Here is a 24,176-nt window from a genome sequence, read left to right on the forward strand (position 1 = left end):
ACCAGACAGCTTATCAGTAGATTGTTATAGTAGCTAGCTGTGTCCATGTAAAATCTTTTATTTTAAGGTATTCGCAAATGTAAGAAAAAAAAAGGGGGAACAACATGAAATAAAGGGGACACGGTTAACGACAAAGAGAAACCCCGTCAACATTTACAGTTTCTTTGGCAATTTTAAAATTAAGAGTTTCTTTCGTTCGCTCACAAAGGGCCACAGTAACGCTGACATCACTACGGTGCCAAAGAGCTCCACACAGGTTTCAAATGTTGGACAAAGAGAGCTCAGGTCTCAGGTCAGTCCTCTGTATCTGCAGGTAAAACGAGGTCAGGTATCAGAATCAGTAAAGGAGGGTTGGATCAGTTTATCCCTGCGTGTATCTGAGATAGAAGATGTGTGATTGTGTGTGGCTTGGTGAACGTGTGGCAGTGTTACACACACAGCTTAATGTAGCTGAAACACTGTATTTATGTTCACCTGTGCTTTGTCCTTTATTTCTGACTCAATACATATAGTTTTATATAAATGTGTTTGTGCTGGTGCTGTGACAGAGCTCTTACCTTCACCCCCTGAACCAGGCCGTTCATCAGGAAGGTGTGCTGAGGAAACGTCTCATGGAGGACCTGAAACAACAACAACGCAAGGTCAGGCCTTCTGCATCTCCTGAAAACAAACTGTTTCAACACAACAACACATGTTTTACTGTCTGTAACATCTTAGACACTCTCACACAGGTTCAATGTTCTCACACACTTGAAAAGTAACTGTGTTAAATGGCATCAAAATGAGAGAGCTGTTTGACTAGTTAAGAAAGTGTTCCAACGATGAGCTTTATTAATCATCTACTTTGCAGACTTGTAACACATACTGTGCCTCCTCTGTTCACACAGACTGCTGCATCAGCACGTCTGACTCTCACTTTGTTCAGTAGTTGTTGTTCATGTGTTACAAGGACTGTCCTTATGAGGCCGACGACAGCGTGTGTGAAAGCAGGTGCGCGCTGCGGACGTAGGTGAGGACAGTGGAGGACAAAGTACCCAGAGCCGTATAGACAGAAGCCTTTTTTAAACTGCGGTTCCGCCTCAGCGCTGTAACGAAGCTCCGTCCTCATGCCAACTTTGTTATTCTACACTGTCCCACACAACGCCGGCGTAAAGCCTCCCCAGTGTGTGTTTTTAAATAGTGTGCAAAACGTGTGCGACGTGTAAACAAACAGCGCGTGCTTAAAATACACACACACGGCGCTGTTCCGCCCTGCCGGCTCTGCTCTTTACACAGACGCCGTTTCGTCTCTGTTACTATCTCTGATGTCGGCTCAGAGCCGGAACGACTTCGCCCCACCACTCCGCCTCCGTGTGTTCTACATAGAAGACTGAACGTAACAGAGCCGCAATAATCCCGCCTTGAACTGGCAGTGTAAAAAGCCCCAGAGAGTCGCGTCAGTGGAGGTCCAATATGCTCCATGATCCACCATTGTGTTTTCGCAACTCTCTCTCTCTCTACAGCTGTGAAAGTACTGTCAGTCTGTCAGTCTGTCAGTCAGTCAGTCAGTCAGTCAGTCACATACAGACCCATGTGTAGGACTGACCCTGACGGTCAGCCAAAAATAAGCATTAGTTTTTGCTCTGGGCAGCATGTGACCCTGCAGTGAGCCGCTGTCTGAACGCTGCAGGAGGACTCACCTTCCACTCTGGTTTTGTCTCATTCTGACATTTGACACATTCAGGTGATGTCGTAAACAACATGTTTGCCATATTTCCACAGACATTACCCACTTTACTCTAACTATGACGAACTGTGGAACCATAATGCTCCTGACAGTGGATCTAAATGAGAAGGATGACGCTCCAGCTCTCTCAGTTGTGTTTGTCTTTACGAGACTGCGACGCTACATGAGCTTGGCTAAACGTTTCTGTTCCACGTGTGCAACTGTAAACATACGTAGAGTATTTGTCAGTAAGTGTTTGCATGTCGCATGGTGTTCCCAGTCGACGCAGTAGCATACCTGACTGAACATCCTGTACTGAACACACCCCGACTGTGTGGCAAATATTTGCAAGGCCACATTCCTGGTGAATGACTTTGTGACGTAAAGAGTGCTATTTAACTGTGACATGGACTCTGAGGTTAAACTTATCCTCTGTGAACTCAGAGTTTTAGAAACCTCTGTACCTGATAAACGTTAAAATCACAGATCTCGACTCGTCTGATTGTTGCCTTAATACAGTAATAATCTGAGATAATCAACATGACTTGTAAGTTTACAAAAGGACTTTGGACTTTTCCCCTCAACATAAAAACAACTGAGACATCTCACATACATGTTCTGTTTCTCTGAACTGCAGCTGCCGCACAACAGAGGCTTTCCCGTGCTCCACTGCATGTGATACATTTACCAGTTCTTATCAAACACTGTATTAATACAACATAATCAGATTATATTTTCCAGTTTCATGATGGAAGTGAAGCACAGAGCGCTGCTGCTTCAACTTGAAGGACTGGTATTGTTCTCAGAGTCCTGTCTGCTTCTTATCAGATATTCAGTTAAAGGACACATTCACGTTTTACCAAGTCCGTCTCAAACCGACGCTCACAGGACTCTGAGAACACTGAAGGAGCTGTTTGCTGTTTTGTTGCTACCGTTCATTCTGCTCTAATTCTGTGTAAAATAAGACTTCTTCAAAGGTTGTTAAAAACTGAAATGAGCCTCCTACAGTCTGAGAAATAAAATGGCTTTCATCCAAAGTTACTGTCCGTCTGCTGTGACTTGGCAGGAAACGCAGAGTGGAAACACAAAGACTTTATTTTGGAGGAAACTTGCTGGAATAAGTCAAACTGCTGAAGCCGCGTGATAACTTAAGAAGTCAGACAGATTAACCAAAAACTTTAAACGTTCAAAATACCACGTGAGCACGGAATAAAGAAACACTGGGAAATATGAACATATCCTTTAATACTGGAGGACGGAGGAATGCACAAGTCGACCAGATCCGATTGTTAAAAGAAACCATGAAACTGTGTTCAAACTGACTCGGCTGGTGACGTTTGTTTCTGTATGAGGCGATGTGTGTGTTGATGCTGAGGTTCAGGTGTGTGTTCACTCACGGTCAGCATGGGTGTGGTCAGCAGCCCCCAGGCGAAGAACTCCAGGAAGATCACCACCACCGCATGAGTCACTTTGGCTCGGCCGCGGCCGTGCTGCGGCGAGAAGAGGGGCAGAAACATCAAGTATTCATCTGTGGGAAACAACCTCACTTCCTGTACAAATCTATCTCCTCTTACATCTCCGACCAGCTGTTTACTCTGACATGATGACTGCATGCTTACATTAGGGGAAGATGGATCAGACTCGACCTCTCTACTGTTTCTTCTCATTTTGGTGACCCGGAAAAGAGCGAAACTTTTGATGCACTGGATCGGAGACTTTGAGCACTTACAGGCTACATGGACTCTCATGTTTTTAAGTTACTGTAATGGCAATTTGTCCTGAAACCAACTAATAAAAATCAAAACAAACTCCAAATCAAAAGGCCACTGAGGCACAGAGAAAGCCAATCAAAGCAAAGTTAATGTCCAGGCAAAGTCTAAACTGTACACCCTTCTGGATGCCCGACAGTCCTTTCCCTGCCTACACACATCTGTAAATTCACCAGGAGTGCCAAAGAGGGCAGATACCTTTAAAAATAAAGCATTAACAGATACACTAATTGTCTAAATAATATTACCGACATAATCTGACCAATTCAGCCGAGCTGTGTATGAATAAAGACAAAAAGTCATGACCTCATTGGTCAAAGAAAGACAATCGATTCACGGCTGTCAATGATGCTGGAAAATGATCTCAGTTGAAAGCTCACTAAAGAGTACACTGAGTGTCTGTTATATAAAGGAAAGACTGACTGAGTGATTGTACACAGCGTGCTTTAAACCAGCAGCTTTAACAACCTACAGTCTGAAGGTGAGCTACATGTTACTGAGTTGTGTTGGAACATCTGAGCTACTATATGAACCTGGATCAGTCTGACTCTAATTCTATCTCTAACTGAGAGGCGGAGGAAACTATCGGATGTGGTCTCATTGGTTTCCACTAAAGACCGACAACAGCAGAGTCAGTATGCAGCATCAAAGTAGTGTTTGCCTTCCTTCTATTGTGAGCTGCAGAACAAATCGGTTGAGAGAAATATGAAATTCATGTGAAGTCAAAATGAAACTTTAGAGCTGAGACGACTGAAAATGAATGTGAAACAATATTACAAGTTTGTAAAAAAGATGTATTGTGCAAACACTCTGGTGTCTGCTTCTCCATGGGAGTAGCTCTTCTCTCAGTTTCACAGGATTTTAATCCAAACTGACTCTTTGGATGTGCAGATGAAGGTATTTCACATCTTTCACTGCACATTTGGATGAATGAGATGGTTACTGCAGACATGTTTACTGCCATTTGCATGATTCCATTAAGAGGTCACTGTCCCATATTTATTCCTTTATTGCTTAAACATTAGCTACAGTAGAGGCATCCAGTACACAAAGCTGCACTGTTTTAAAGCTTCACGTCAAATGTCGAATGTCCATGTAATTCCCTCATGAGCAGCCTGGAAATGCTAAACTGGCAGAGAGACAGAGGAGTCAATTACATGCAAATTTAACACAAGAAAAATACCATTAACACATTAAAATCTAGTTCTTTTCTACATCATGTGTTTACCTTTGTGGACAAACACAGGTGCATTTAATTACCACAAAGTTCCAGGCAAGGTCATAGAGTTGGACAGGGACAAAGGGGACAAGACTCCAGGCTGTAGTTTAGGTCAAACACAAACTTGAGAATTATGCAGCTTAACAGCATTTCTTATGCTTTGTGTCTGTGCTTCTGTCTATATGCATGTGCGCTTATTGGCAAAAAAACCTCTCTGAGCTTAAACCTCACCTGAATACAAGCACTGAAAAGAAGAAACAATACGAACTAATTGTAGTTATTTGTAAGTTAATTCATAATCCCTTCAGGGGACAGGGAGTCAAATTTGAACCAAAATTTGAAGTGAAGCAGTAAACAGTATTCATTCTCATTGATTTGGGCACGTTACATTAAACTACTCAAGGATTAAATGAGCATGTGAATAATGGCAACTTAATTCTAGAATGTGAACTTCGTACAGGAAGAACCAGTAATTGTATTGTTTCGATTAATCAACTATTTCTGTGCGTTTTCCTATTAGATAAATAAAGATGTCTCCAACGTTTTTGATGCAAAGAAAATACACCATAATACAGGAAATAAAGTGTTCGACGCTCACACCCACCCACCCACACGTTAGTACAATGTGTCCTCACATTTGGAGAAAAGAAACTTACACCTTTAGTTTCAGGTGAGAACAAACTGTCTTCAGGTAACATCTGACTACTTAACTTCCATTCCACGAACAGATAACAATGACAGGTAATGTCTGGACCCATGAATAAGTGCTGTGTTGGCTGTAACGTGCCACCTGAATCAAACACGACCCGAATGACCTAAATAGCACGTTATCTTAAGTTAACGGATGTGAACGATTAAATTACCAGTTGACGTTACCTTTCACTCTAGCTAGCTAACTGGTTTAGCTGGCAACGGTTGGTAGCGTTAACATTCTGTATAATCAACGGCTAGCAAAGAACAAATGATAATGACATCTCTATTTTTATACAACTGTCTGTCCATTTCACCAAGCAGCTGTCAACAGATCAACGGTATGTTAACTTGTCGTGTTTGTGGAGAACAACATTAGCCGACAGTGCTAACGAACCAAGCTAGCGCACTTCTTACCGAGCTCCGGACCAACATGATGTCGTTGGCCTCGGTCGCTGTTTTCTCCCGGTTCATCTCACATCTTGCCGGAACGATTTTCACATCAAGTTCGAATAACTCGGCATCCTCCAGGGGTTTTCCGGTCACTTCCAGGGTGCCCCGCTGCGTGATTTATTAATACGTTTCTGCGCTATCATGGACTTAAGCTAACGTCGACGCGCTAACGGAGAGATAAAACTGTGAAGGGGGGCTCGGCTTGGGCATTAAACCAAAATTCCTCTGCTCCGATTGTGATTGTTGCGTCACTTTGTTTTCATCGCCAGAGTTCCCGGGTGGGCGGCTCTATTGTGTTAGTTTGCTCTGTTACCGTTGAAAAGAGGATAAACTCCGCTCTAAGGGGACATCTTATAAATAAATCGAACACTCTTTATCCGGCGCGCGGAGGCTCCTCCAACGTGTGTCACAGTGAACTGTTGGCTGCTCCCAGATCAGCTCTTATCCAAATTCGAATTTTTATGCTATAGTTCAAGGCTCAGGAATCTGACTCTGGGTCAGCTCATACTTTTGAGTTACTCCTTGTCGGCATAGAGAGCGCGCCGCCTGCTGTGCCGATGCTAACACTACAATGCAGAGGGTGTATTATTAGCTTAGCAACGTACGAAGCGTTCAGTATCGTTACATTTAAAATGTCAGTGCACAACAAATGCCAAATACTGTTCGCACTTTAACGATTTTACTGTTACGGCTCGGTTTGAGAGAACACAGGTCAACAGAAAGTCTCAGTATCTGGCAGGAAGGGCAAACCAGCAGAGCGTGCTGCCGACATCCGCCTGGATCACTATTTGGCAAGACAGAGAAAGGCGGGACGCGGCGGTAGAAGAATTTTTGGCTTCAATGCAAACCTGCACAACAACCACTGTCAAGACAACAAGCATAATAAATGACACTTCCGGTTAGAACATTTTAGAATAAAAAGCTCAGTGATAGAAATCTTCAATCAGTCCATCAAAAAGGAGTAGATGGAGATATTCACTTTAAAATCAAAGTTATTTATCAGTATAACACATTTAAAAAAATCTAAACAAAAATGTTTGACACTAAATACATTACAGACAACAATGAATTTAAGCAGTCACTTGTATCATGCTGTTCTAAAATTAAGCGTATTTTTCACAACTTCATTGGTATTTTCTTGATCATTCAAATACGTTTGTTCTGCAGCAGTGATTTTAATTCCCAAAAAGATTTTGCAATTTAAAAAAATATAAAATACCTTACAGCTGAAGGATCCAAATTGTTAAGTGCTACTTTGAAATTATTAGCTAAACCATGTTCTACCTATATGGTTATAATGGTATGGTAAATGCAAAAACAATTTTAGTTCCTCCTTGAAAATTACACCTTTGGTATTCCTTTATTTTGTAAAATATATAAGATATTGGTTTTAAATAACGATACATCAAAATTCACATCCTGTATTTTGAAGGACCTGCCACCCAACTTCCGGTTTCTCTCCATCTTAGCACAGCTAGCTTGACGCAGCGGAGAACCAAACGGAGGCAGAGCGGATCAATTTGGAGCTACGGCGGTTGATCGGGATTATGCGGCGACACTGATTGCTGCATCGGTAAGAAACTGCGGCCTCTGGCACCTCCAAGAGAGCCGTTTAAAGGGCTGTTCGTCCGCTTTTACGTTTTACCGCAGACCAGCTAGCATAGCGCCTGTGTTTTTTCCCTCACAGACCTCCCCTCTCCCTTTGTTCGCTTGCGCCTTTTTTTTTTTGCACCGATGCGGGTTTTGTAAATACTGGCGCAATATGGCTGCTGTCTACAGGGGGGTTTGACCAATTATCTCTGCACATATTTTAATATTGTAGGTGTTACCAGCAGGGCGGGTTTGTGTGGCGGTCAGGTAATTAGGAGGGTAAACTGTGACCTCTGGCTGGTCATCTTCATCCTCATCATCAGCCAAAACAAGCAGCAACTCATCACTACAACAGAGATACTTGCAGGGAAACACAGTGCAGACTGCCTGCTGTGATGCTAATGTGAGCTGCATACTTTAAGGTGTTAAATCACACTGGCTGTGTGTGGAGTTAATGCTAACACTAAACAATGAAATGCAGAGAAAGCAGGAGGACAGTTGGCTGACAGGGCTGAGTGTCAGGTAAACTCAGGTGAGGGCACTCTGTAGTTCAGTCACATCTGGATCATGTTGATGAATGAATTAGTGATGCTGCTTTATAACATTGGATTTACAGCCTTTGAACATTGAGTGACATAAACAGTGATCTATGAGGTCATCATTTATGGATTCTAGCTTCATTTTGTGGAAGCGTGTTGTTGTCACTATCATCATACCAGGACATACACACTAAGGGAGGAGGAGTGTTTGTGTTTAGTGCTGAATGAATTAGTTGATGGACAGAAAATGAAGTATTCTGAAATGGTTTCAGTTTTTATTGAAGGGCAGAAGAGTTGGATGTAACTCCACTTCCAAGAGTACTTTTGTAGCATGACAATGGGCCTCGCTATTGGTCGTGTCGAACTACTGAATCCTTAAATGTCTTCTTTAAAATAGGTTAAAAGTCTGTTATGATGAGATGAAGCAGCTTCTCTCAGATTGATAGATACCTTTATCCCGATATAAGTCATGTCAAATCCAGATAACAATACATGTCACGATATTTCACATGTGCTGTATATTCAATGAACAGATGGTTTATATAAAATAAACAAAAAGAAAGGCCTATTTTTTTATTACATTTTTAATTATATACCTGACAAATTAACCCTCTTAGGTATGAGCTCCTGCTTTGTCTTGGCAGATCGGAGTCCTTCTCCTGTTTGGATTCATCCCGTTGTTTCACTTTCACTCTCCTCCATGTTTGTTTGAGTTGCCTTCATGCAAATTTCCCGCCTAAGTCCTGGATGTGTAAGGAGCTTAATGATTTAAATAAGGGCTATTTACATGTTTGAATTAATAGGTTTATCCATCTCCAACAAAGGAGACGTCTGTATAAATCTGGTGGTTTAATAGACGTCTCTTTCACAATATAAGTAAAAGGAAGAAGTCCTTTTAGGCCAGTGTGTGTCATGTGACAGCTCTGTGGTTGTAACTACACAGTTTGGCCACTGCGTCTAATTTTTCGTCAAAGCCCAGCACACTTCTTGGGAGGCCCGGCGTGGTGAGAAAGAATCCAAAGCTTCATCCAAAGATGCAAAATATTGCCGTTAATATTGCATGGGGTTAGCGCATGCTTTGCCAGTTAGACTAAGTGATAACTCCAAAACTAAATCACTATAGGAATGGTTTTCTGCATCACAGTATATGTTCTGTAAAAAGGTTTCAATGCAGGTGCATAACTGAAAACATAAATGCCAATACTGATTTACCTGTGGAAGCCCATATCGGCCCGATTTTGGCCCTAAAATCGACTTTTTCACGGCCCTGCTTTGAGCTCTAAAATGCTCTTTGTATTCCTCTCACGTCGGCTGACACGCCCCCCTGTTTCCTGATGTGTCTCCTGTAAACACTGCCTCAGTACCCTGCTTTCTATTGAATACCTCCAGCGTGCATATAAACATTATCTGGATAGAGTGAGTCTTATAAAGTCACTCGGTTCATTCATGATCACTTTCTGGAAGCAGGACTAAACCAGGATACCAGAGCACAGGTAAAAACAGTATGTATGTATCAGTGTCTCTTTATCTTCACCTGTGAGGAGCTGGAACCAGGTTTAGCTTTATCTGTGTCTGGATCACCTGCAGAAACAGTCGATTGACTGCTTTTCATGATCCTCTATGATTGTAAACAGAGTATGTTTGGATTGTGGAGACATCTAATGGTGCTATAAGTGATGTTTTCACTGCTTCCTGATGTTTCATACATAAAACGATATTAGATTAATTGTTTTTTTAGTCCCCGCTTGTATCCGAAGCTGAACTAACTGAGTGTTGCTCTGCTGTCGGAGTAAATCGCACACAGTTTTGTCCTTTCCTCGGCGTGCTGATGCTAAAATCAGCAGCAGCATCTGTAAATCTTCAGTTTGTTAACGATCAGTTTTACAGCCTCTGTCCTGAGCTTTAATCCCTCACATCAGATCTGTACCTCCTGCTGGGTCTCTGCCTTTAATCCTCCCCCCCGTGGCCCCCTCGGTCTTGTCGATCCTGGTCTGATCAGAGCCCGAACTGCTGCTGGATAGTGTTACTGCAGCGCTGCATGTGTGTCGAGGTCTGTGGTTCAGCGGTTTGTGTTGCAGTTGTCGTGCAGCGTGCAGCTCTTCAGAACTCTCTTGTGTTTATGGCTGATTTTATCGCAGGGAAGCCGTTATCTGCAGAACAGCAGGAGTGTGTTTCAGAGGGGAATCATCCTTTAATATCATTGGTGTGTTTCCCAGCAGTGCTCTGTGTGTCTGTGACCTTGTAAGAGAAAAGATGTCCCTGGTTATCACATGTTTTGTCCTCCTCTGCTGCTGGAGGAAAGTTAATCCTGATTTTTAGTCGGGCTGCATCCAACGACTGTTTTGATAATCGACTCGTCATCGATTGTTGAAATGATTAATCGACTAATCGGATAATGAATTGCACAATGACTGAATGTCTCTTATTCAGCTCTCGGCTTTAAATGTAGTTGCAGGTTCTTTGAAGCGTGTGCTGACTCACAATAGAGACAATAAACAGAGTTCTTCATTCAGAAATGTCTTTTAATCGACTTTGCTGCTGATTTGGCTCCGACTGATACAAGAGATAAATAACAAATCCAACATCAAGTTTGCAGATGAATCAAATCAAGAACACGCCTCCATCGTGCCTTCTCTTCAAATGCTTGCTCATTACTGACGTGCTCCTGTGATAAGCAAGGTCCGCTTTACACCCCTGCAGGCGATCCGTTCCTGTGCAGCGCCGAGGCTGAAATGCTCCCAGACGTTACAAGTTGTAGGACGCGACGGTGCTGCATCGGCAGCAAACATTCTGCTGTTTACCTGTCGCTCCCCGGTCGCTGCTTTGCATGAACAACTCTCAGCAGAGGTGTTCACCCCTCAGTAACTCAGCTCCAGGAAACAATGTTATGTCCACAGCGTGAAAAAACATACACGATGATGCAACCAGCTAATTGCCAACTAAATTCGTTGGCAATCCATTTTTGTCGACTAATTGCTGCACCCACAATTTTTGGAGGCATTTATTCTGTCTGGTTGTTTTGAACCTCTTTGTGCTCGTTCCTGTCAGAGATGTCTGATACCATTTCTTCCTTCCTGATACCTAAACTTCAGAGCTGGCAGGTACCGATACCCCTCCAACACTCGTGTGGTAAAAATAGACATAATATTGGTGGGAAAACGAGCTTTGAGGGTGTAATTTGATGTTAGATTACACTCTCTGCTCGCTCTGCTCTGTTAATATTGTTGATTCTTTGGAGGCTTCTTTATGCTATCAGATCGCTGCATTGACTGCAACACTCGCCGGTACCTGATCCTGCACGTTAGGCTGTATCGGAACAACTGTACCCTTTGTAAAGTGAGTTTTTACAGTCCTCTAAATGAGGAATTAACACCAAGCTATTAATAAAATCCTGCTTTGATAATTCAGACAGCAGAACAGCTGTTTCACTCAACCACAGCTGCAGATATGCAGCCCACAAGTCATTCAGCATTTTGGTAGAAGAAGTTTAATCTTTGATGTTAGTTTCTCTGCAAAAATGCAGAAGAAAATCTCCAGTTTCTGTTTGATCTTTGACCTTTGACCCCTGATCCTGTGACCCATGGTTGTGATGGGGGTAAGTATCTTTGTAAAACAGTAATCAGGTTAGTCACAGAGCTCAAACTACAGGACAGATTCAGGTATGTCCTGATGCTGACTGAGATCTGTTAAACATTCAGACACAGAGTGAGACAGAAAACATGCGACTGAAGGAGGACGAGTTTAACTGCAGTCTGAGGGAATGAAGGAAAGATGGCCGACTGCTGAAGGACACATGAAGAGAAACCACTCGCTGACAATTAACTCGTTAAGAAGAATCATAAAGGCTTTCAGACTCTGCATCGTAGGAGGGAAAGTTTCATTGTGAGCGCGTGCAACAGTTAGCTTCATATCTGTTTGATTTCTAACATGAAGGAAACACAGAAGAACTTGTGACTTTATACAGGAAACACCAACAAACCCCTCCAGTTTAGACAAAAGTGTTCACGGTTACAGAAAAAAGTCACCATCACCTGACACCTGACATCTTCAAAAAAGCAGCAAACTGCCACCTTGTCATAGCCGGTTGTTCTTGGCATATATAAGGTTATATTTACATCAGAGCCCCTGAAATTCAAAAATCATCTGTTGCAGGAAAAATGGAAATGCAGATTATTTCATACATTATGCTTATTGGGACAGACCGAGGCCCCAAAAATCTTTCTTTGTCACTATTTGAGTTATAATTAAAGAGAAACGAGACTTAAGCTGAAGAGCGAGTAAAATCTTATTGTGCTTTTTAACCCCTTAGTTGTACGGTATATCGTCATCCTGACTCGTGATTCGCTGGTTCTAAATATCGATGTTTTGATTGACAAATTGGCGCTCTAAACAAAGTTTGCAATTTTGACTCGCTACTTCACGCCTCCTCGCGGTGTCGATCATGACGTGAATGAGGGCAACATGAACAGAAATTAAATGGCCGAAGAAGTTAGACAAATATCGTGATGTATCGTTATACGATTGTCTTTCAATATGTCAATTATCTCAGAAACGCCGTATCGTGATATTATCGTTATCGTGGGCCACGCATCGTATCGTGTCATACCGTATCGTATCGTGAGTTACCCTGTGATCCCTACCTCGTTGTTTTTGCCCAAACCACATTTCATGGCTTCAGGGAGTTTTCGGTCAGGAAAATTGAACTGTAAAAATGGCCTCTTCCTGCGTGCGAGGGGAAAACGATTAAATTCCGAGTGGTAAAAAAAACAATGCAATTATCAGAATTCAGCCCAAATATTCGATGTACTAATGAAGCATAAACATGAGGTTTCAACAGAATCTCATCAGCTGTAACTCTGTCAGACTTTGTCTCTGATAACGAGTTTTTAGCTTCATGACTGCGGGACGATCGCTGCCGGGGATGGTCGTCCACGCAGCTCATTTCACTTGAAGTCAAAATCACAATTAGTCTATGAATAGAAAAACCACCAGAAACTAGATTAAAAACAGACAAATTCACAGGTTCCAGATTCTTTAATATGAAGGTTCAGACATTTAATGTCTGTACAATCTGAACCGTGAGATAACAACGTACGTCTCATAAATATCTCATTACTCGTAGTCCTGATGTGATGTTGTCACAGTACGTCAGGTAATTTACAATAGAAGAGTTAACAGACAGAAAAGCCTGTAAAATCTGTGTAACCTGAAATATATAACACTCCTGTTTGTCCCTCTGCTCCCTCCAGGCTGAACACACGGTTTCCTCATTGAGTCCTTCAGCTGCGACGTCGCCTCAGGCTCCAGGTCTTACTCTGTACCCGGCCTGTATGCAGCCTGCCCAGGGCCCGGCCTAACTCCTGGTGCTCCTTCTTTCCCACCACCTCCTCCCTCCTTTCCCTACCCTCCTCCCCCCTGACCCCTCCCTCCATCCTCGCCCCCCCCCCCCAACCCCCGGCCTGGTGAAACACACACGCCCACTCCCAGCATTTAGCCCGGACCGGCGGCCTGGCTGGCTGCCCCCCTACAGGTGGATGAATGAAGACCCCATTCAAGAGCCCAGCGGCGCCGCGGCCCCGAGCAGACGGGGGTGAGTGACTGAAAACATACAACACTAAAAACACTGATGGAGTCGGTTTGAGGATCCAGTGAAAGCTGCTTCGTCTGCTGGATGAGTTTTTAGATCCTGTTCAGACATCGTCGTCCGGCTGCTGCTCTCAGTATTAAATCCATTAAAATAATTAACTTTTGATGAAGTGTATAAAATTAATTTGGTCCTTTGTTTACATTAAAACATTTCCTGAATACGTCCTGACTCACTGAGCTCAGATGTCAGAAGGTCCTTGAACGTACCACCACTTGACGGACGGATGCTGAATGTTGTGTTTGTGTTTCAGGACATTCTGGCGTTTCTGCAAACATGATGAAGAAAAAGAACACGCACAAGTAAGTCTGATGAACGTGTGCTGACGATGAAAGTACCAGAATGACAGTTTTTTTTAGTATTTTGGGGTCTAGTTGGCTTTTAAGTTCAAAAAGTTTAGAATTTTTTCAGAAGATAGCGTCAGCCGTCAGCCGCAAAGCAGGCTGTAACAGGCTGTAACAGGCTGTAAGGCTAAGTGTGTGCCAGAATGACAGAAAGGATCCAGAAACAGCTCTAACATCACTCTCTTCAAGGCCACCAGACTCCCTGTCACTTTCACCCTGCAGAGCACAATGGTTGGTGGTCCGCGGCTGCCTCGATCTGTTACTTTGTTTTGTGTAATTGTACATTGTTGGCGTCTTCAATGGTTCTTATCCAACACTATGATTGTGTTACACACAATAACCAAAAAAACAAAGTGATCGAAGCAGTGGTAGACCGGCTACTCCGGTGTTCTGCAAGATAAAATTACTCTTTTTTTTTCAATGGAGTCTGGTGCCTTCAAAGAGAGCGATGTAACGGCTGTTTCTGTTTAAAAAAAAAACAGGCTGATGGCGATTTTTTTTTGTGGCTTTTTATGCTTTTATTTTATAGAGAGGACAGCGGATAGTAGCAGAATTGGGGGGAAAGAGAGAGTGGGGATGACACGCGGCAAAAGGTCAAGGGTGGGAGTTGAACCCGGGGTCGCCGCATCGAGGACTATAGCCTCTCTATATGGTCGCCAATTTAACTGCTGAGATAAACCGCCGCCAGGCTGGAGGCCACTTGGAGTCAGAACTGGAACAATATACTAGTATATTATTGCCACACTTATACATGCTGTTAAAGGAGAACAGTCCAGTACTTGATCAGCAGTTAAAACTGTTTGTGCTCCAGAATCAAACGCCTGACCTGAACAGTCTGTAGACGGCCACAGATCAAATAAAAAAAGATGATTAATGATTTTAAAGAAACCCCTCATGTTGGATCTTAAACATACATTTCCTTTATTTCCCTCCATGCTTTTTAATCTTGTTTCATCTCCTCTCTTCATCTCGGCTCTGTCATCTGCGTCATGTTCTCTTATCTTTCTTCGTCCCTGCAGGAAACCGAAGACCAGCGTTGGTCCCAGTAAGACTCTGGCTCAGCCCAGAAGGAACATTGTGGGCTGCAGGATCCAGCACATCTGGAAGGAGGGCAGTAAGTGTGATTTAAACAGATCTTTGGAGGCCCGACATGAACTGGTTAAAGCACTAAAGCTTTTTTTAATGTGATTGTGATGTAGTTAGTTAGTCGGTGACAAATCTTGTTTGGGGGCTTCCATTAAGTTCGAACCCTCCTTTTTTCTCTCCTGTTCATTCGATAAATCTGTGTCTCTGTTTCCTCTCAGGTAAGTCGTCCCAGTGGAAGGGGACGGTCCTGGACCAGGTCCCTGTGAACCCCTCGCTCTACCTGATCAAATACGACGGATTCGACTGCATCTACGGCCTGGAGCTGTACAGCGACGAGCGGGTGGTGGGGCTGGAGGTCCTGCCCGACAGAGTGGGTGAGGAAGCATGAAAAGCTCTTTCTTAGCATTAGAAACAAACAAGTGGAAAATATCTAAATCATGATGTAAACTTGTAAAAAGTCTGAGTTGAGGCTTTGTCAGGTCTGTCTGCAAAACAAGTGAGCACGTGTGTTTGATTATTGTCGTTTAAATCAAATTGTTTTAAGTTTATTTTATTCTGACGTCATCAGATTGTCGTAGCAACGCTCCAAAAACTTAAAGACATGACGGCAAATCCTGTCAAATAAACTGGACTTTAAAAACATTACGTTATTAAGTTTAATTTCATTAAGGCACTTTGAGTCACCTGATGATGTCATCAATAACTCCCTCTCTTCCGCTCTCTGATTGGTCCAGCCCCGGCCCGTGTGAGCGACTCGATGCTGGCGGAGACGATGATCGGGAAAGCGGTGGAGCACATGTTCGAGACGGAGGACGGGCCGAAGGAGGAGTGGAGGGGGATGGTGCTGGCTCGCGCTCCCATCATGACGTCCTGGTTCTACATCACCTACGAGAAGGACCCGGTGCTCTACATGTACCAGCTGCTGGACGACTACAAGGAGGGAGACCTGCGCATCATGCCCGACTCCAGTGAGTGGACACAGGCGGAGACCGGATCTGATGGACCTGGTTTAGTTTGAAAACTATTAACTTAAGATTTGATTTTAAACTTTGATTTATGGATTCAGCATGTTTTGGTTACAGTCGAGTTTCCCTCATTGTTTTGAAGCTGAAGCTTTTTCTAACCAATCAAACAGCACGGCATCTGCTATCGTCTGACATCGATATAGCCTCTGGGAGCAACGGCCATCTTTTCGGGGCGCTGGTGTAGCCAGCGGTTAGCGATAAAGGACTTCCTCCGTCCCTGCGCTGCTTTGTTTACAGTCGACGAGCAGCTTTAGAAGCAGGAATGGAGTTGGTGTCGGCTACGACTGGTTGGTCAGCTGCATTGTAGTAAGGATGGGCTGTCGAGCAAAAATACTATCGATATTCTCTGGAAACTATTCGACCTATATTCAAAGTTTGAACTCGACCTCTCTTTCGTTCCACTCAGACCTCTTTGACGGCTGCAGAAGTCTCTGCATTTTTCTCCGGTTCCGACTCCCAGCGCTGCACCCGCTTTACCGGCACCTGGCTCTAATGCTTTCTTCTTCTTTTGTTATTTAATGGCGGTTAGTAAACGGCTCTCAGATGCGCTACAGCCACCGTCTGGCGGTAGTATCGCATTACAACCAGGTGCCGGTAAAAACAATGGGGGAAAAAATATTTCAAAGATGAGATGATAGTTGCTTGAAAGATTTTTTACAAATGAAAGACTATTCGAATATTCGAAAATCATGACCCATCCCTAATTTGTATGTAGATGTCTGTATATGAAGATTGATAGGAAGCTAAATCGTCATCAAGGCGGATGGTTTCGCCTCTTTTGCTTTCCTGAACTCGCCAATGCTCACAGAAACGCGAGTGAGACTCCTCCGACAGAACCCGAACCTTTTCCAACACTTAAAATTCACTTGCTTACAGATTCATAGACATCATCTGTTAATAGCTGATAGCGTCACCAGCAGCAATCTGTCATATGGAAGTAAACATGGATGCCACTCAGTAACTACTTTAATGGATATCGTCTGATAAATCCTTCCCCAACTTTATTTTTTACTCTCTTTGCAAAATCAGCTCTAATGTACAACTTCATGTTTAGCTGACAACAAATTTCCAAACCATGTCTCTGAAACTTGAGATTACGAATGTGTCTGCATGGTTCTGTAGAAATACCAGAGAATGACTCTTCCACCCTTCTGTCTGTCTGCGTCTCTGTAGACGACAGCGTGGCGGCGGAGCGGGAGCCCGGCGAGGTGGTCGACAGTCTGGTGGGTAAACAGGTGGAGTACGCCAAAGAGGACGGCGGGAAGCGGTCGGGGATGGTCATCCACCAGGTGGAGGCCAAGCCGTCGGTCTACTTCATCAAGTTCGACGACGACTTCCACATCTACGTCTACGACCTGGTCAAGACCTCCTAAGACCAGAAAGCCCGGTCCTGGACCCCCAAAAAAGACTTACAGAGACCTGCCTAGACCCAGTGAAAACCCCACTAACCCCCCCTCTCTCCCCGGTGAAGACAAACTACAGCTAAGGTTTAAAACACCCCGACACTCCCCACGATCTACGGAGATGCCCGAGACAGACGACACCAACTCTTGACTCTTTTATGAAACGCCTTAAAAACAAGAAGAATCCAGAAACCCAGCTCCTCCACCCAGACTCAAGACCAGCTACAAGCCTCCAGAAGACTCACCGAGGTGTTTCACATCATCCATCTTTCATCTTTTTTGTCCAGATCTCTTCAGGATCCTTCCTCTGATACCCAGAGAAGTCCAGCGCTCCAGGGTTATTTGGATTAACAGAAAATCTTCATTCTGGAACATTTGTGGTGAAAAGAAACAAAAAAAACATCTAAAAAATTGGGTTCTGACGTCCAGAGATCTGCGAGGACAGGATCCTGACACCCCTCCGGACCAAACTAAAAGGTCTCCTGACACCAATTTGTTTCATCTCAGAGTCAAAGCTGCTCTGAGGACTCAGAAAGACCTCCTCCCCCCCTTTCCTGAAACCCTGTCAGACCGTCTGAGACCTCCGCTGTCAGAGGAGGGGGGTGAACGGGTCTGAGTATGCCGGGGTTAATGAAGGGATGGGACTTCAGGACTACAGGGCGCCCTTTAGAAGAAGCTGTCTCCATCTTTATCAGAAGTGGACACGCAGGAGAAACTCTTGTCCAATCAGAGAGCATCTTCCTGACCTCGGCCACACCCCCCTTAAAGCCTAAAGGAAAAGCCGGAGGACACAGACTCTTTTCTTTTTCCATTCTTTTATCATTTGTCTTTTTCCTATTGCTGTTGATTCCTACATTACCCATAATGACTTTAGGGTGTGTTTGTGTGGATGCATCAGATGTTCCCGAAGGGCCCGGTAGCATTGTTAGCTTTCCCCCCCAAGAAAACAGTTAGCTGCTAATCACAGGTAGCGCTCACGGTTGAAGACCAGATTCAGTTTGAGCAGCGATGCTAACAAAGATGCTAACAAGCTATTTCCATGTTAAAGTCAGACTTTCCCCGTCTTTTCTGTTGAGCCGTTTTAGCTTTTTCTTGTTATTTGAACAGTTTCTGGTGTCAGCATGAAGGTCTGACTGATGAGGGTTATTTTAAAGGTTAATACGCCTGCATTTATATTTGTGCCAAAAAGAACGCTGACACCCAGGATGCTACTTCTCCCGCTAATGAAACATGTTTGCACAAACCTTTAGTTTCAGATCAGAGTGATTTCAGGTTAAAGAAACACAGGTGTATTTTGGTTAATCGCCCTGTTTGTCAGATGATGTGTTCAGGGTAGCACTCTTCATTAACCCTCTTGTTTACCATTTATAAGCAGTGTATAAAGAATAAATACATGACTTATAATGCACTATGATTTAGGTGTAAGGATATTTTTCAGCACTCTGAACTATGAAGAAATACTTTGTTATTAGAGCTCTTGTACTGTCCTGATTTATTAGCCTACTCTTATGGCTATTAATTTATACATTAAAAACACTTATATCTGCTTACAACAACATTATAGAGTGTTTTAAACCATTTATGACGTGCTTACAAATGTTAAATAAGGACGTTAATGAGTACTGGGGATTAAACAAACACTTAGTCATGTTTAATGAATCAGGTTAAGCTGTAAACATGCTCCTGTCTGAGCCTACCGTGAGCGCTGTTCTCTGATTGGTTAGATCGGTTCTGCTCCAGCACAGGTGTGGTTTCTTGGGTCAGCTGATCTGAAGTTCATCTGTTAGAAGATGATTTAAAGTTCCATGTTTTTTTTAATCCTTCCCCTCTGCTGCTGTTCACTCTTCTCCTACCTTCATATCAACGTTCTGTATAGTTTCCTCTTTGTCTATATGTTTATATGAGCTGGCACACAGACCGCCTTGTTTTCTTTGTATATGATCTTCGGTTTTATTTGACCTCTTGATGTTCTGTGGATACTGTATATAACCCAGTTCGCTGTTGTTTGCTGGTTTAAAACTTCTGAAGACTTAATCCTACCTGCAGCTCAACTCAATTTGGTCGGTGTGTTGGATTATTTTAGATCTTTCGCTGTTTGCTGAATGACAAATCTCTCCTTCCCTTTGTGGAAATGTTTTTCTTTTTTACTTTGGATTGGGGTTATCCTCCCTTAAATCACCCCATCTCCCCCCTTTTCTTTTTTTAACAGAGGCTTTTTCATGCATTTCACCTTAGACACTCCTTAGCACATGTAGCTCCACCCACTACAGTAGGCGTCCAGTGACATTAACGTTAGCATATACAGCCATGTTGCCTGATCCACATTTTATGTGCCTGAAGGGACTAAAAAATGTGAACAAAGTGTTTCAAAGATGATAAAAGTCTTTAATCTAGAAAATATTTGGCGTTGGCTCCAGAAGCTCTGAAACACTCCGTTTAGCAGCTAAAATCATTCATCCTGATTCTAAAATATCACATTTATAGCACCCTCATTTTTGTTCTAGAATCTGTTGTTTCATATTGTGACACATATTCTGTCAAAACTTGCACATTTTGGTTCTTGAACATGGGGATGAGAAAGTTTGAAGTCTCGTCATTGAGCCCAAAACTGTGTAAACCCCTAACCCCCTCTCAGGTTTAGTGTTGGTTCCAGCGGTGTTCGTGCAGTTTTTTGGAAGACTTGTGTGATTCTAGCACAGGTTCTAGTTCTTGTTTTAAGAGCTTTGAATTGTCATTAAGGAACCCACACACTCTAGCTATGTCCCAATGCACGGGCTGCAGCCTTCGAAGGAGGTGGTTCACGGCGGATGCTCCATTCATAGTCTGCATAGACCGTTAAAGCCGAACTGAAATCAGACGGTCTGGTCTACCCTTGCGTCACCAAACGCCGCTCCTGTCACCTAGCAACAGGTAGCTAGCGGGCTACTAGCTAACTAGCTAGCATAACTAACATCACGTAAGTTAACCTATTATTTTAAAGATAATTTATTTTAAGGCCCTTTTGTTTTCTTAAAAATGTGTAACACTGGCTATTCGATTGAGTTGATCAAAAACATTTGATTTGTTTACATTTTAAAGTGTATTCCTCGGCCGTTTAAAAGTCCGCTATTCTGTTTGAATTGGCGCGCAATGCATCTCGGGATACGGTGGGCCGAGAAGGATGCAACCGATGGATCCTTCACGGCCGGGGAAACGGAGGATGCATTAGTCGGCCGCATCTAAAGGAGCCTCCGAATTGGGCCTTCAACGCGCTTCAGTGACACAAGCCCCAGGATTGGCACACTACTTAAAATACACAGCTTCAGATTCTAGAGCTGGTTTGAATAATGAAGTCCTCATTCCAGAGTCTGGGTTTCGTTTTCCCTTATTTCACATTTCATGGTTATAGATTAGACCGCATAAAAATCAATACATTTCCAATGCTTTGGATACAAATTCACAGAGACCAGAACACACTGGGAGGAGTACACCTTCACAGTAGAATGAGCTCCAGAGGTTTACTCTTATTTAAATGAACAGGTTTGCTTCTAGAATCTTGCCTTTACGCACATCTATTACAGCTCTAGAACCAAATCAGTCAAAATGTGTGTGAGCCGTTCATATACAGAAAAGAATGCTGAGGGAGGAACACATTTACTTTACGTGCAATACAAACATCAGATTCTAGAGCACTCAGTATCTGGTTTGCATAAATCTGTTCTCAATCTGGGGTCGGTTTTACTCCATTCTTGCTTAGAGTAGGCTACCTAAAAATTCAGAGAGACTTTAACTTTCTTTAACATGCATTTCAAGATGTTTCATGATGTGAGATTTAATAATACACAACAATTTATCCATGCAGAGTAGAACTTTCTGAAACACACAAGTCGACATGCTTCGGTTTTAGAATATGATCTGACGGGACAAACTTGTACGTTGATGAAAGTTTATGTCAGAGGACACAAATCTCGACACGGTGATCTCAAGATTACAAAACTGTTTTCTAGATATCACAAAAGTAATGTATTGTGGAGAGGAGATGATCTTGTTTCAGGTAGAAATGCTTTTAATCAGCTCACCTGGTCTCAAACATTTCTAGAAGACTTTGTTGCCCTCTATCTGTCTCTGGTTCGTCACCGAGGCAACATGTATAAAAATCAGCTGGTGGTGTCTGATTAACCTTACAGCTACAGTAGACTTGGATATAATGGGAGAATTACCCACAATGCACCTGGCTTCAGGCCGACAAACCATGGCTGGACTCCTGGGTGATGTTGGGGGGGGAAACAGAAGCAGTGTCAGGGTGGATCCTCAGCCTCCATGATGTGGACATCAGGCGTCGTCTGTTCAGGAGCCGACACGCTGTTCGTATTTTACAGACAAACAATTGATGCGTGTGTGTGTATGTGTGTGTGTGTGTGTGAGAGAGAGAGAGAGAGAGTGTGTGTGTGTGCTGTCGATCAGCCCCTGTTCAGAGCAGTGTTGTTTTTGCATGCCTATATTCTAGCTCAGTGTAAATCGATGTGAGTTGCATGTCTGTGTAGTTTTCAGTTGTTCGGCTGATTGTGTCTGTTGTGGCTTCGGGTGCCTTTTGTTTTTATTTCTGTTTTTTTTATTCTGTTTCTTTCCCTGTTATTTTGTACCGTGTGTCCCAGAGGCTGATGTGTGTTTTTGGGGTTATTGAGCAAAAAAAATAGAAAATGAAAACAAAGAAAATCCTCCTACAAACAGATTTGACAGCAGTTAAAAAGCACAGACGTGATGACGGCTGTGACGGCTGTTTTTAGGTGGATTGTCCCTTTAAAGAGTGCCAACTACAGATGCCAGTGTTGTACAGCAGTGAAAAGCTCACACTATTTACTAAAATAAACCATTTCTCTGTTTTTTTCACTCGTGACTCTGTCAGTTCTTTCTGGATTTTAGATTCATTAAACCATCACAGTTCTTCAGTTAAAAGACCAACACATGAATATGAGAAAGGAGAAACAAACTCACAGTGAAGACAGTAAAAACTCTTTTATGATTATGTTTTCAGATGTTTTTCAGCAGATTTGTTGACCTAAAGAATTCCTAAAGACAGTTTTTATTTATTTCTTGGTGGACATTAAAAGTAACTCCATCCAATCAAAACAAATGTTCATTGTGGTTTTATTAAAATTCCTTCCTGCTTACCGTAACATGGATTCTATGGTCAGAAATTGACCTTAATTTAATTCTTCTTTACATTTTTAATATTTAATATTTATTAAGATTACATACAAATGTCAATCATACAGCGGAACATTTAGAGAACGTGCAAGTATGATAAGATATAATTTTAATGTATTAAACAGCACATTATCAAAAAATATTTAAAGATAAATTCAAAAGAATAAGAAAGAAATATGTACAGATTTACAATAAATCTGTTATTATTTATCATTTTCAGTTTATTCACATTAGGTTACTCTGGAAATATTTTTTTCAAACCTGTCTTCAATATTTCAGTATTTGGAGAGTTTATTATTCTATTTTTATAGACTCATTTTCTACATCACATAAGCTACAATAGTTCTGACATGAGGAAATGAACTGGAGGTGAAGCTTCACATCTGTTGCTACGAGTTAAATATTTATATTTGAAGGACATTAATAAAACCCATAAACAGAATTTTCTATAGAACAAAAAATATGTGTAACTTATATTGTTTAGATAATAACTAAGTATTTACTCTCTACTTAAGGAACTTTTACTTCAGTTGAGTATTGTCTCACTACTTTCTACTCCTTTACTCTAAATATTATACATTTTAATGCACTTCATTATGTAAAGGTTTAAAATGATTTATAAAAATATATGATAAATAAAATGCATTGATTTGCTGTGGATTAAAGATTCAATTAAAATTTTGTTCAAAATAACTGCACCTTCAGTGACATACAGTAAAATCAACAGAACACTTCCCAATTTAATTACACATCTACGGCTGGCTTCCTTTGTCACGGTTGTAACTCTTGATTTTCCTGGCTGACGGTCGCTTTCCTTTTCAGACTGTTTGCTTCATCTGAGCGTCGAGTTTGTTTCTTCTTCTTTGGATTTTCACTTCTTGTTGAAGTTGTATCTGTAGTCATCCATCTTTTCTTTGTTTGTTCAGCCATAGTAGATTACTGTTTACTCGCAACACTTGCAGAGAGCGGAAAAGCAGCCGCTTAGCTCCGCCTACCCTCTCTGGCAGACACGTCACTAACTGGGTGCTGCTTGTGATTTTTTTCCAGTCCATAATAATACTATATACTGCAAATGCAGAGACTTTCATCAGACGGCCATAGGCTCAGTCACCATTGTGTTACCTCATTTGGCGTTAGATAGTGATTTAACAGACATTTATTTACATGAAAATCTTCCAGGTTATACCTTTAATCTAAAGTATCTAAAGAAGTTAAAATGTGTGTTCAAAGAATATAACTCTCTCCCCGGCCCCAACATGAATACGTATTTATAAGTCTGTGTTCATAGCTTTGTTTTTTTGCTGAAAAAAACATTTTTGCAGATTTAAAATATGAATAACATGTGAGTATTACAGGAGTGCAGTTGCACTCCAGGACGCCAGAGGGAGCTGTTGCGTCTGTTTGCCTCATCCTTCCCATAATGCACCTCTTCAGAAAGATTTAAAAACTCTGGATTCCTGGCTGAAAAGTCCAGAACAAACGCACAGAATGGTTATACATTGTTTGACGTTGCGACTTCAGA

General features: G+C 42.4%; 2 protein-coding genes across 3 annotated transcripts in view; one reads left to right on the plus strand and one right to left on the minus strand.

Annotated features, from left to right (window-relative positions):
* The window catches only part of mfsd14bb (major facilitator superfamily domain containing 14Bb), a 19,523-nt gene extending 13,500 nt beyond the window's left edge, over positions 1-6,023 (minus strand). Inside the window, exons 1-3 of one of the 2 annotated variants that reach the window (XM_069683340.1) lie at positions 5,801-6,023; positions 3,103-3,195; positions 558-620 (exon numbers count right to left, since the gene is read on the minus strand). In XM_069683340.1, coding sequence (XP_069539441.1) covers positions 558-620; positions 3,103-3,195; positions 5,801-5,857 — 213 coding nt within the window. In that variant the 5' untranslated portion in view covers positions 5,858-6,023. The remainder of the gene's footprint in view (positions 1-557; positions 621-3,102; positions 3,196-5,800) is intronic. The other variant, XM_069683341.1, reaches the window with a different exon arrangement.
* A 1,306-nt stretch (positions 6,024-7,329) lies between these two features.
* spinb (spindlin b) lies at positions 7,330-22,336 on the plus strand. The gene is made up of 7 exons (XM_069683346.1): positions 7,330-7,409; positions 13,215-13,555; positions 13,863-13,911; positions 14,973-15,067; positions 15,258-15,413; positions 15,774-16,007; positions 17,238-22,336. Exons 2-7 carry the CDS (start codon positions 13,504-13,506, stop codon positions 17,435-17,437), a joined length of 786 nt encoding a protein of 261 aa, XP_069539447.1. The 5' UTR covers positions 7,330-7,409; positions 13,215-13,503; the 3' UTR covers positions 17,438-22,336.
* Positions 22,337-24,176: the final 1,840 nt, after the last annotated feature.

The sequence above is a fragment of the Semicossyphus pulcher genome, unplaced genomic scaffold, assembly GCF_022749685.1.
Source record: "Semicossyphus pulcher isolate SPU_LCO1_2020_fin unplaced genomic scaffold, fSemPul1.0.p SCAF_6, whole genome shotgun sequence".
Taxonomy (NCBI): domain Eukaryota; kingdom Metazoa; phylum Chordata; class Actinopteri; order Labriformes; family Labridae; genus Semicossyphus; species Semicossyphus pulcher.